The sequence below is a fragment of the Hyla sarda genome, chromosome 9, assembly GCF_029499605.1.
Source record: "Hyla sarda isolate aHylSar1 chromosome 9, aHylSar1.hap1, whole genome shotgun sequence".
NCBI lineage: Eukaryota > Metazoa > Chordata > Amphibia > Anura > Hylidae > Hyla > Hyla sarda.
In genome coordinates this window covers 157,425,291-157,439,551 of record NC_079197.1, presented here as the reverse complement: position 1 = coordinate 157,439,551, position 14,261 = coordinate 157,425,291, and the positions used below count along the sequence as shown (strand labels likewise).

The window sequence follows — 14,261 nt, the reverse complement described above, 5'->3', positions numbered from 1 at the left end:
TTCACCGGGATGTAGAAGAAGTTCTCGCAGGCAGTTTACTGTGAAAACTTTGTATTCACCAGAATGTATAATAAAGAGCCAAATTAGTTACACAGATAGCTGGGTGCTCAGGACAACGCGTTTTGAGAGGGGATTCCTCTCTTCATCAGGTCCCTCGAAGAGGGACCTGATGAAGAGAGGAATCCCCTCTCGAAAATCGAAGAGGGACCTGACGTAGAGATGAATCCCCTCTTGAAAATCGAAGAGGGACCTGACGAAGAGAGGAATACCCTCTCGAAAATCGAAGAGGGACCTGACGAAGAGAGGAATCCCCTCTCGAAACGCGTTGTCATGAGCACCCAGCTATCTGTGTAACTAATTTGCCTCTTTATTATACATTCTGGTGAATACAAAGTTTTCACAGTAAACTGCCTGCGAGAACTTCTTCTACGTCCCGGTGAAGCGCCGGTATCGCAAGTCGGATTTGGGGGGTCTCTACACCCCCCTGTTCCAACATCTTCAATCTGGTATATAAATGGTCCAGGTTGTTCTACATTCTATTCTTTATATCAACCAGGAATGAAATGTGGTGCAAATATTTCATGGGTGAATATAAACTATTTAAAGGGGTACTCCGGTGGAAAACAAATTTCTTCATATCAGCTGGCTACAGAAAGATAAGCAGATTTGTAAATTACTCCTATAAAAAATCTTCATCCTTCCAGTACTTATCAGCTGCTGTATACTACAGAGGAAGTTGTATAGTTATTTTCTGTCTGACCACAGTGCTCTCTGCTGACACCTCTGTCTGTGTCAGGAACTGTCTAGAGTAGAAGCAAATCCCCATAGCAAACCTATTCTGCTCTGGAAAGTTCCTGAGATGGACAGAGGTGTCAGCAGAGAGTGCTGTGGTCAGACAGAAAAGAACTATATAACTTCCTGTGGAGCATACAGTAATTGATAAGTACTGGAAGGATTAAGATTTTTATTAAAAGTAAATTACAAATCTTTAACTTTCTGGCACCAGTTGATATGAAAAAAATAGTTTTCCACAGAAGTACCCATAAAGGCCAACATTATGTAGGACACTTTCCTCTACTGGCACTGCTTGAGAGAGGCTGCCTCACAGCTATAGAGTTAAATTATAATATTTTGTTTGCTGGTAGTCATCACTAGGGGGAGCTCCTTCATAGTTTTTTCTACATTGTAAAGATATGTATGGAATGAGCTCCTTCTAGCTTTGGCTAAGCAGCCAGAATTATTATTTCACTGTATGGCTTTGTAAAATAAAGTGGAGGATTTGGACCTCTGTTTTAGAAAAACAGAATTTCATTGTATGAAGTAAATTATTACAGAATGTTGGAGCTGTTTAGGTTTATCAAAATGAACTCACGTGTACACTTCACCCCTTAATGACAATGGACGTAAATGTACGTCATGGTGTGGTGGAACTTAGCGCACCATGATGTACATTTACGTCATGGACATGACCACGAGCATCAGATTGGTGCTCGCATCATGCGCGGCAGGCCCCGGCTGCTATCAGCAGCCAGGGACCTGCTGTTAATGGCGGACATCAGCGATCACGCTGATGTCTGCTATTAGCCCATCAGATGCCGTGATCAATACAGATCACTGCATCTGTGGCAGTGCGGTACTTTAAATGGATGACTGGATCACCCACAGTGCTGCCGCAGGGATCCAATCATCTAGCATGGTGGCCTGAGGTCCCCTCACCTGCCTCTGGCCGTCTCCAGGGGTCTACTGCAGACCGGAGCAGAAGATCGCCAATAACACTGATCAGTGCTATGCCCTATGCATAGCACTGAACAGCATTAGCAATCAAATGATTGCTATAAATAGTCCCCTACAGGGACATAAAAGGTGTAAAAAGTTTAAAAAAAAGTTTTAAAAAAATTTGAAAAATCCCTTCCCCCAATAAAAATGCAAATTGTCCCTTTTTCCTCATTTTACCCCCAAAAAGCGTAAAGAATTAATTCATAAACATATTAGATATCGCCACATGCATAAAAGTCCAAACTATCAAAATTATATTGTTAATTATTCCGTACGGTGAACGGCATAAACATAAAAAAAAGTCCAAATTGCTGCTTTTTTTCTGTCACATTTTATTCCAAAAAGCATAATTTTGTTAAAATAGTCTGAGATTTTTTTAAAAGCTGTACAATTATAAAAAATTATTTTAAATGGGTATCATTTTAATTGTATTGACCCACAGAATAAAGAAAACATGTCCTTTTTACAGGAAAGTGTACAGCGTGAAAACAAAACCTTACAAAATTTGCAAAATTGCAGTTTTCTTTTGAATTTCCCCCAATAAATAATATTTTTTTGGTAGCACCGCACATTTTATGGTAAAATGAGTGATGTCACTACAAAGTAAAATTGGTGACACAAAAAACAAGCCCTCATATGGATCAGTGGAGGAAAATATAAAAGACATATGATTTTTAGAAAAAACGAAAATGCAAAAATAAAATTGGCCTGGTCCTTAAAGGGGTACTGCGGTGAAAAACTTTATTTTTTTTTAAATCAACTGGTGCCAGAAGGTTAAACAGATTTGTAAATTACTTCTATTAAAAAATCTTAATCTTTCCAGTACTTTTTTTGGTCTGTATACTATAGAGGAAATGGTTTTCTTTTTGGAACACAGTGCTCTCTGCTGATATCAAGACCACAGTGCTCTCTGCTGAAATCTCTATCCATTTTAGGAATTGTGCAGAGCAGCATATGTTTGCTATGGGGATTTTCTCCTACTCTGGACAGTTCCTAATATGGACAGAGATGTCAGCAGAGAGCTCTGTGGTCATGATGATAGCAGAGAGCTCTGTCTTCCAAAAAGAAAACCATTTCTTCTGTAGTATTCAGCAGCTAATAAGTACTGGAAGGATTAAGATTTTTTGATAGAAGTAATTTACAAATCTGTTGAACTTTCTGGCACCAGTTGATTTAAAAAAAAAAAGTTTTCCCCGGGGTACCCCTTTAAGGCCAAAATGGGCTTGGTCCTTAAGGGGTTAAACTTTTTTTTTTTTTAAATCAACTGGTGCCAGAAAGTTTAACAGATTTGTAAATTACTTCTATTAAAAAATCTTAATCCTTCTAGTACTTAACAGCTGCTGTATGTTCCACAGGAAGTTGAGCTCCTTCTTGTTGTTCTTTTCTGTCTGACCACAGTGCTCTCTGCTGACACCTCTGTCCATGTCAGGAACTGTCCAGAGCAGCATAGGTTTGCTATGGGAATTTTCTCCTGTTTTGGACAGTTCCTGATACGGGCATCAGGTGTCAGCAGAGAGCACTGTGGACAAGCCAAAAAAAGAAATTCAAAAAGAAAAGAATTTCCTCTGTAGCATACAGCTGCTAATAAGTACTGGAAAGATTAGGATTTTTAAATAGAAGAAATTCACAAATCTGTTTAACTTTCTGGCACCAGTTGATTTAAAAAAAAAATGTTTTCCACCGGAGTACCCCTTTAAACCACTCCCCATGGTGCACCAATAAGAAAGCTGGCCGGCTTCTGTAACTACTCTTCTTTTGCATATTCTTCCGTGTAAAGCACCCCATTGGACTATATCAGCGGCCAGCATGCTCTAACCTGCTGATAGTTTCCCTTTAACCCCTTAAGGACCAGGCCAATTTTATTTTAGCATATTTGTTTTTTCCTCCTCGCCTTCTAAAAATCATAACTCTCTTATATTTCCATCCACAGACCCATATGAGGGCTTGTTATTTGCATCACCAATTGTACTTTGTAATGACATCACTTATTTTACCATAAAATGTACGGCGCAACCAAAAAAATATTATTTATGTGGGAAAATTGAAAAGAAAACCGCAATTTAGCAAATTTTTGGAAGGTTTTGTTTTTACGCTGTACACTTTCCGGTAAAAATGACCTGTTTTATTTATTCTGTGGGTCAATACGATTAAAATGATACCCATGATTATATGCTTTTCTATAATTATACCGCTTAAAAAAAATCTCAAACCATTTTAACAAAATTAGTATGTTTGAAATTGCCCTATTTAACCACCTATAACTTTCTCATTTTTCTGTATATGGGGCGGTATGAGGGCAAATTTTTTGCGCCATGATCTTAGGTTTTACTTTTTATAAATTTTTTAATAAATTTTTTTTGTATAAAATGTGACAAAAAAGCAGCAATTATGGACTTTTATATTTTTTTTTAAGTTTACGCCGTTCACCATACGGGATACTTAACAATATATTTTAATAGTTCAGGCTTTTACGCATGCGGAAATACCAAATATGTGTATTAATAATTTTAATTTATTAATTTTTACGCTTTTTTGGGGGTAAAATGGGAAAACGGACGTGTTACTTTTTTATTGGGGGAGGGGATTTTTCAATTTTTTTTATTTAATATGTTTTTAACTTTTTTTTTAACACTTTAATAGTCCCCATAGGGGACTATTTATAGCAATCATTTGATTGCTAATACTGATCTGTTCTATGTATAGGACATAGCACTGATCAGTATTATCGGTGATCTTCTGCTCTGGTCTGCTCAATATCAGACCAGAGCAGAAGACCCCGGGAGACGGCCAGAGCCAGGTGAGGGGACCTCCGGCCGCCATGCTGGATGATCGGATCCTCTGTATTTATCACGGCATCTGAGGGGTTAATGGCGGACATCTGCGCGATCGCGGATGTCCACAATTACCGGCGGGTTCCTGGCTGCTGATAGCAGCCGGGACCTGCCGCGCATGACGCGAACATCGCTCCGGTGCTCACAGTCATGGCGGCGCGTAAATGTACGTCATGGTACGTTAAGTACCACGGCACCATGCCGTACATTTCCGTCCATTGTTGTTAAAGGGGTACTCTGGTGGAAAACTTTTTTTATTTAATGAACTGGTGCCAGAAAGTTAAACAGATTTGTAAATTAGAAAAAGGACGGAGAGGCTCCTGCGGAAAGTTTCACTGGAATGACCCGGGCAACTCAAACTAACACCTGTACCCAAGGTGTCTGAAAAGGGAGTACTAGACAAAAAGAATTTTTGAGGCTCAAGGTCTTTGGATAAGGAACACACTTGTTGGTTAAGATATATGAAATATTTATTAATTAATTAATTATTATCAACTGATAGTCCGGGATCACAGGGCCCTTGTAAATCCACGGAATCAGAAGATTTATAAAAAATATAAAATCATAAAATTCATATGTTTATTCATAAAATTATATTTATATCTATAGATGTATAAGACCACTCGAAAAGGTAGCAGCTATTTCAAATCGGCACTCTGGATAGTATTTGTATATAGATAATGTCCATCAAAGTGCCGGTGCAGTCCTGAAAATATATAACACAGTCTATCACACTTATAAATGTCCTTTCAAGACAGTAAAGTGGCACTTGAATAATTTTCAGAAATGTCCGTGTGATAGCCGGTAATTGCTCTGGACTGCAAATGATGATAGTGGTCTCATAGGTCTCTTAGGGGGGGTCGCCGGACGCGTTTCAGCACCCACTAGGTGCTTTCTTCAGCGGCTTAAATATATAATTATATATTTAAGCCGCTGAAGAAAGCACCTAGTGGGTGCTGAAACGCGTCCGGCGACCCCCCCCCCCCCCCCCCCAAGAGACCTATGAGACCACTATCATCATTTGCAGTCCAGAGCAATTACCGGCTATCACACGGACATTTCTGAGCGCGCGGTCAGAGACCGGGAGCGCGCGCTCTCTACACGAGGACGCCACCTGGATTACCTGCCTTGCAAGCGCAGCAGCCCCTGCATCTATCGCCCACCATCTGCTAACATCGCGCGAATAGGAGTCGGCAGAGACTCCAGCGGTGCGCTCTCAGGCCAGAGAGCGGGGACAGACGGCTGCCTGACATCGCTGTGGACAAGCAAGGAACGGTAAAGTTACCTCCCGAGAATCGCATCAGGACCGGTGAGCTAAACCTTTCTCAAACACTATGCGCATAGTTTGAATTTACCGCTGTGGAATACAGCATCCTAGGATTGCTCTATATAACATACAGAGCGACATCTAAGTCTGGAGCCACAGACACCTGAATATTATTCAACTGCCACTTTATTGTCTTGAAAGGACATTTATAAGTGTGATAGACTGAGTTACATATTTTCATTATCTATATACAAATACTATCCAAAGTGCCGATTTGAAATAGCTGCTACCTTTTCCAGTGGTCTTATACATCTATAGATATATATATAATTTTATGAATATACATATGAATTTTATAATTTTATATTTTTTATAAATCTTCTGATTCCGTGGATTTACAAGGGCCCTGTGATCCTGGACTATCAGTTGATAGTAATTAATTAATTAATAAATATTTCATATATCTTAACCAACAAGTGTGTTCCTTATTCAAAGACCTTGAGCCTCAAAAATTCTTTTTGTCTAGATTTGTAAATTACTTCTATTAAAAAATCTTCCTGTACTTTTTAGCAGCTGTATGCTACAGAGAAAAGTCTTTTCCTTTTGAATTTCATTTTTATCTTGTCCACAGTGCTTTCTGCTGACACCTGATATCCATATCAGGAACTGTCCAGAGCAGGAGAAAATCCCCATAGCAAACCTATTGCTGCTCTGGACAGTTCCTGACATAGACAGAGGTGTCAGCTGCGAGCACTGTGGACAAGACAAAAAAGAAATTCAAAAAGAACAGAATTTCATCGGTAGCATACAGCTGCTAAAATGTACAGGAAGGGTAAAGATTTTTTAATAGAAGTAATTTACAAATCTGTTTAACTTTCTGGCACCAGTTGACTTATAAAGACCTAAAAGAAATTGTTTTCTACCAGGGTACCCCTTTAACACCCAAATTGCTCTAGACCACTAGGAATAATACAAAAAATCAATCCCTAGACCACTTTTTGCAAAAAATATGAGATGTTCCACATGTAAAAAGTTGTCAGTGTGGGTCAAAAGCAGCGAACTCCAAACCGTGGACCTCCAGCTGTTGCAAAGCTACAACTCCCAGCATACCCGGACAGCCAACGGCTCTCCGGGCATGCTGAGAGTTGTAGTTTTGTAACAGCTGGAGGTCACCAATTCAGACACAGCTGGTCTAAAGTTTGGCTACAATGTTGTTGGTGCGGCGGAAGGATACATGTTTAAAGGGGTACTCCGTCATGGCTACGCCCCCGTGTGACATCATGCTCCGCCTCCTCAATGCAAGCCTATGGGAGGGGGTGTGACAGCTTTGGATAGGGGATAAGATGTCTTAGCGCCGGAGTACCCCTTTAAAACTCCCGACAACACTGTAGCACTCTGCAACAGTCCCTTGCTTGGGACTTCCGGAAATTCCGGTAGACCACCGCCCTTTAGCAGGGAATTTGAAATTTGTATCCTGCCGCCGCACCAACAACTTGGAAATTTGGAAACCCACCTTTAAAACCAATCAACACTTGCTGCTGACTCCCTATACTCCTATATATGGCTCACCTTGTATAGGCACAGAACATTTTGGTTCACATGCATCTTGCGTTGGTTTTGTGCTTTGCGACACTTCCTCCTCTGTAGTAAAGTCCGTATTTAGCGGCAGTTCCTCCGGAGCGCCCGTCAGCTTGACGCAAGAGTGAGCGCAGGCCATACCTTGTTGTCCATTTGTCTGGGAATAGACATTACTGACCCTCGCTTTCCCTCCTTCCTCCTGGCCGCTGTACACTTTGTATCGGATCATTAGGATGATAATAAACACCAGTACGGAAGCCACGATGATTCCACCGATGATAATGATCATGGTGCCTCCAAGAAACTGGGTGTGCAGCGGTTGACATTGTCCATTCTCCTCCTTAGTGTTGAACTGGGCACATCCGACAACTCGCGTGGCAGTGAGAGCGGTCATCCCATCATCATAGACAGCCAGTACACAGAGGTCATACTCCCGTCCTGGAGCCAAGTCATTGATCAAGAAGCTTTGATTGTTTGGAGGTATCATCCTGTAGGAAAAGGATAAAGGGCAATGGGTAAAGGAACAGATAAAGAAGTCAAGGAACTGTAAGAACGTGCGTGGAACGTATGTGGTTCACTAAAGTCGAAGACCTAGCCTGTTGTAACAAACGTACCATGTCCGGCTCCAGCGCTGCATCCATCTTCTCTCCTGGCAGCTTCCTGAAAAATGCCCGGCATGTCACATGGTTGTTCATCAGTGAGTGAAGTGCTGACCGGCCAATCAGGAGGTAGGAGCACCAGGTCTGTGTAGAGGTTCTTCCCATCACTTATGTTCCTTGTTCCCTGTGCCTGTCTTTGCTAACCTCCTGTGACTAGACCTTTGCCTGTTCCCTAACATTGGCTTTGCTTATTAATTTAGTACAATGCCACCATCTAGGTTTGACCAAATGCCTGTTTCCCGACAATGCCGTTGTCTACTGATTTTGTCCTACACTACTCTTATGCTTTGACCCATAGCTTGTCTTGACTCTGTCTTTGCCTGTGTAAATTTGTACCTTATCTGCCCATTTGTTACCATCCTGGTTTGTCTAACTATTCTGACTGCTCTTATGCGCCTGCATGTAGTCCAGTGTAGGGACTGTCACCCAGTTGAGGGCCACCGTTTAGGGCAGATGATCCAAAAAGGTGGGGAAAGAGGTTTGGGGGTTTCCCTACCCTGGACATGGCAGCTGTTTTCTCATTCCCAAAATGTCAGTGTTTTGTTTCTGTACCTGCTGACTATCAAGAAGTCTTTTGTAGAACTTTTGCGGGTTCTTAATTATTCATAGTGCTACTTATTCTTTTATTAACATGGATTTATTTGTCGACTTGGTTACTTCTTCTCCTTGAGGAGGTTCTTTGATTTACTGGCATTTTTGTTGTGTGCTTGTGATTTATGCAGTGTTCTTTCCCAGCTTTACTGTGATTATGAATCTCACGTTTCACTTATGCTGAGTTTTATGCACTTTATGCTGTTGTGCAAGGTTGTTTGTCATTAATAATAACCAATTTTTCAAATTGCCTTGTTCAGGATGATGAGTAAGAAAAAAAGGATAATATTAGTTAGCATGGTGCATCAGTGGTTAGTACAAAAGAGGGAATCTGCCAAATTTTGTTTCGGGTCAGTTCGTTCAAATTGAACATCAGACTTGATTTAGAGTCTGTCTCTGATTAGAAAGTTCTATTACAGGAGCAGAGTCGGTATGCCTCACCACTCAGTGAACATACTTTGGGTCAGACCTTCATTATGTTTTAAAGGGGTACTCTGCTTAGAGCCGACGCCGGTGGCTCATGATGTCACGGCCCTGTGCCCTTGTGACGTCACGTCCAATCCCCTCAATGCAAGTCTAAGGGAGGGGGCATTACGGATGCCACGTCCTCTGCCATTGACATGCATTTAGAGGACGGGTCGTGACATCACGAGGGAGCGGGACCATGATGTCACAAGCCCCTGGTGCTGGCTCTAAGCATTCGGAACATTTTGTTCGAAACACTGAGCAGCTGAGTACCCCTTTAATGAACTACAATGAAGATTTTTTACGGGTTTTTTTAGTCGGTCGCTGGGAAATGTATATTTTTTTCCAGTGAATTATCTCCACTAGGACACGGCACAGGTGTTTCTTCTATGTGCCTCTCCCTTCATGGTGCCAGGAATCCCAATACGGACCTCCTTTCTCTTTTTCTTACAGTGTGCACACAGCCTTACAGTTTTCCCTCATTTAAAGGTGGTACTCCCATTGAAAATAAATGTTTTCCAATCAACTAGCCCCAGAAAGTTAAACAGATTTGTGAATTAATTATTTTTAAAAATCTTAGTTCTTCCAGTACTTATCAGCTGCTGTATGCTCCAGAGGAAGTTGTGTAGTTATTTCCAGCCTGACCACAGTGCTCTCTGCTGACACCTCTGTCCATGTCAGGAACTGTCCAGAGTAGAAACAAGTCCCCATAGCAAACCTCTGCTGCATTGGACAGTTCCTGACATGGACAGAGGTGTCAGCAGAGAGCCATGTGGTCAGACTGGAAAGAGCAATACAACTTCATGTGGAGCATACAGCAGGTGATAAGAACAAAGATTTTTAAATAGAAGTAATTTACAAATCTGTATAACTTTTATGGCACTGGTTGATTTGAAAACATTTATTTTCACTGGAGTACCCCTTTAATATTTGGGATAAAATTTTACGGATGGGCCAGTCTTCAATGGACTACCAAAGTAAATAATTCTTTTATCTGCATTGTAATATTTTGCTGCTATCATGGGTACATTAGTGATATATATATATATATATATATATATATATATGGTGTCCCAGCACCAAAGGCTGTCCTGTGGGCGGCAGATCTCCTCAGGCATGCCTGCAGCCCAGGTTTTGGGCCTACTAAGAGACTGTCTGCTGTATTTCAAATGTTTAAGCACTTTATCATAGGTTTTATTATGTTTCCCATGTGCACTGTAAAATATGTTATTTATGTGTATTGTACCTTTAAGAGTGAGGAGCAATGTAAGCCATGTGACCCTGCCTATCCAATGGGAACCCCTAAACTGTTAGCTATATAGTGTAGTGGGGGAGGAGTTACCCCAGTCTAGCCCTAGTGAGCTCAAGTATGGAAAGGAGGTGAAGTTGTGTGGATAATTCTAAGGGAAGCCTTCTAAAGTCTACCAGCCATTCTGCAAGTGATTCCCCCGTGCAGTGGAAAGTCAAGCCCTGACAGAGAAAGTAATTGGACCTTGTCAGAACCCTAGCTGGCCTGGAGAATAGTCAGTCTCTTATCTCAAGTCAGTATTATTAAGCAAGTAGGTGAAAAGCACCATACGTCCCAGCAAGGCAACAGGGCTCCCAACAGGTTACACTGCATCCCTTCCACTCTGCTTCATGTGTGTGTAATTCCATCTGCACCCTGCTCAGTAAAGGACAGTTATCCGTAACCCGGCAACGGTGTGTTTCTTTACTTCCCGTGTCTGGCCCAGGAGAAGCTGTCTCCATTTCGGACAGTGTACAGGCTAATGGTGACCTGGCGCCACGAAGTGCTAAGTGTCACTATATATATATATACAGTATATATATATATATATATATATATATACTGGGCGGTAAACCGGTTCAAACCAAGTACTGGTGTGCTTTTTCTTTACGATATGAATTTTTCACATACCGCAATACCGGTTCCATAGTAACCAACTCCAATGCGTGATGGCGTAGAGAAATGTATGGACGCACAGCGTCTCTGGGAAGTGTAATCTGAGCCGCACTGAACTGACAGTGAGGAGCTGGGAGGGGACTACAACTCCAACTCCCGGCGGGCACGTGATTTCCGGGCAGGCGTGGGAAACGCGAGCAGAACTGCGGAGACATGGAGGAGAGTTACCGGGCGACCTGACCGAGACCCCGGGTACCATGGTGAGGACCCCCGACCACCTTAGACTATACTGAGGACCCCCTGAAATACCATTAAATACCGTGAAACCTCCATAATTTAGAAAAATAAATTTTTGGTCATACTGCCCAGCACTAATATATATATATATATATATATATATATATATATATATATATATATATATATATTAGATAGATAGTAGGAATTATACTCATAGTATCATAAAAAAAATTGGATTATTTGCTTATGACTCTCAAATACAAGAAAAGCCAGGACAATGCAATAATGACACATGAAGCTCGGGAAAATAAAAACAAAAGCAGCGTTCTTTATAAATCAAGAGAGGTTTTTTAGAAACGGAAAGCAATTACAAGAGAAGAGACCAGGTTTTATAGCCAGCTCCAGGATCTGAATCAATTAAAAGTAAATAATCAACGCCATAACTAGGAGAATGTCTACCCCAGGCAAAGAGCTCAGTAATTAGGCCCTACCCCTAATCTAATGTTGTATTTTAGGACATAAAACAGCTCCGCGGAACAAGCAGCATTGTATAGACAGATCTCTTAACTTTCCAGACAGTTCTATTTTCTTTTTTATTATTATTATTTATAAGGGTTTTTGTGGTGGCCAAGAATGAATTGTATAAGCTGCTAAAGAGACTAGTCGGGTGGTTGGATTAGCAAAAGGCTTGCTGGACAGTAAAATGACCCCAAACATATGTCAAAAAGCCCCCAGAAATGGATGGCAACAAAGAGCTGAAGAGTTCTGAAGTAGCCAGCAATGAGTCCAGATCTAAATCCCATTGAACACCTGTGGAGAGATCTTAAAATTGCAGTTGGGAAAAGGCGCCTTCCAATAAGAGAGACCTGGAGCAGTTTGCAAAGGAAGAGTGGTCCAACATTCCGGCTGAGAGGTGTAAGAAGCTTATTGATAGTTATAGGAAGCGACTGATTTCAGTAATTTTTTTCCAAAGGGTGTGCAACCAAATATTAAGATAAGGGTGCCAATAATTTTGTCCAGACCATTTTTGGAGTTTGGTGACATTATGTCCAATTTGCTTTTTTCCTCCCTTTTTTGGTTTAGTTCCAATACACACAAAGGGAATAAACATGTGTATAGCAAAACATGTGTTACTGCAATCCTTTTCTGTGAGAAATACTTCATTTTCTAGAAAAATTTCAGGGGTGCCAACATTTACGGCCGTGACTGTATGTGGTAAATAACCGATCTCCCAACAGGCAATGGAAAGAATTGACCAAACACATGAGATAATCTTTATCAACCATTGGGCAATGGTTGTCTGAGCAATTGCTCATCTGATCCGTTGTGTAATAGATTCACACAAACCAAAAAAAGATCTTTGAGACAGATGGCCAAGCATCCCAAAAATGTATAGACATGTCACAAAAAAACTGGATAATCAAAACAGGGAGATAGTTAGTTTGTTCAGTCCTATTAGTCCTCATTTCAATATCCAGTCTAAATCTATACAAATGTAATGAATACACTTTGGAACCACTGAGGTTAAAGTATTACGGCAATTTACATAAAGTTTTGATTGCCCAGGATCTTACTCCAAAAAAAAATTCTGATTGTTGGATATAGCCTGGTGAAGTGTGCTGCTGTGAGCTTCATTTGCTGACTTGCTCTTCAGTCTGGCTCATTGCTAGAGTCCATTTTAACTCTATGGCACCCAACTCCTGCCATCTGTCAGATCGAGCTGTGAGCTAGGGAGTGAAGGGCACAGCTGTGTGCTTTGCCTGGTTGTGTCTAATGATCGGAAAGGATCTCAGGACTGAGACCCTTCCAATCTAAACTTTTGACATGTCTACAGAATATGTCAAAATTTTATGTGAATGGTCAAAAGAATAAAAAGCCCCCTCTCCAATGCCTTGGAGCCTCATTATTATGATTTTTAGGATAAGGGTCTATCATTTTGCTCTGTTTCATTTGTCTCCTCACTGGTCCTGGCAGATACTGTATGTAACAGGAAATATTTTGCATTCATTCTTCATCTCCTTCCCATTAATAATTCAGTTCACATTGCAGCCTGTTATTTCAATCCATTCCATAAAGAAACACTGCATTATGCCTACAGCAGGGTCTGAGGGGGAGGGGTATAGCCTGGTGGTCTTTCAATCCCTGTGTCAGGCTCCACATCCCCCCCCCCCCCTCCTCCTTATACTCCTTATACTTAAACCACGTCCTTTTATCCTGAAGACACGCTCCTTTTTCAGACAAGTTAGGGAAATACAAAAAAATTGGGATCTAATTAAAGGGGTGCTCCGGGGAAGTTAAGAAAAATAAAAATTCCCCAAAAGCCACCACAATACCTGTTCTGTGTCCCCTGTAGTTATTCATGTGGTTTTGGCAGCTCCTGTGGCCACTGATGTCTCCTAAATATTTTTTTTCCTTGCCTTGTTTGCATCGCAGACTACAACTCCCAGCAGTCAGTGCAGCTCTGTGTAATGGCTGCCAGCCAATTGCTTTCACTATCTGTGTGTATACTGTAAACACACATTTTCTTTCAGACTATCTCCAGCAATAAATTATGTTATGCTCTGAATGGCAGCAGTCAGTGATTAGATCTACAGCAGAAAAAGAGCATTAGTGCTGAGGAGACTTAGAATCTTCACTGAGCTTTTCTCTCACAGCAAGCTCTTCACACAGGGAGAGGAGGGGGAGGGAAGGTGTGGCTGTGAAGCAAGAGCTCTAGGCCAGACAAAAATCATCATGTGATGTTGGCCTGAAGGGTGGAGGCTTGGTCTCAGTGAGTGGTTTACACCAAGACAAGCAGGATCAGGGAATGACGTTTTTCTCTCACTCCTTGCATGTTAGTGACAGCTGAAAGAGGGAAACTGCTGTATTTAGCTAATGAATGATATTTAGACAAATACATAGGTTAGTGAGAGGGAAAGGATGGGCTATGGGTTTAGTTCCTTGGAGTACCC

The 14,261-nt window shown here is 41.2% G+C and overlaps 1 protein-coding gene and 1 long non-coding RNA gene across 2 annotated transcripts in view; one reads left to right on the top strand and one right to left on the bottom strand.

Moving 5' to 3' along the window:
* The window catches only part of LOC130290339 (leucine-rich repeat and fibronectin type III domain-containing protein 1-like protein), a 95,546-nt gene that overhangs the window by 17,357 nt on the left and 63,928 nt on the right, over positions 1-14,261 (bottom strand). Inside the window, exon 3 of the mRNA XM_056537840.1 lies at positions 7,444-7,940. Within this exon, the coding sequence (XP_056393815.1) occupies positions 7,444-7,940 (497 nt within the window). The remainder of the gene's footprint in view (positions 1-7,443; positions 7,941-14,261) is intronic.
* Positions 1-14,261, top strand: part of LOC130290340 (uncharacterized) — a 46,261-nt gene that overhangs the window by 27,974 nt on the left and 4,026 nt on the right. The gene's annotated exons all lie outside the window — the stretch shown is intronic.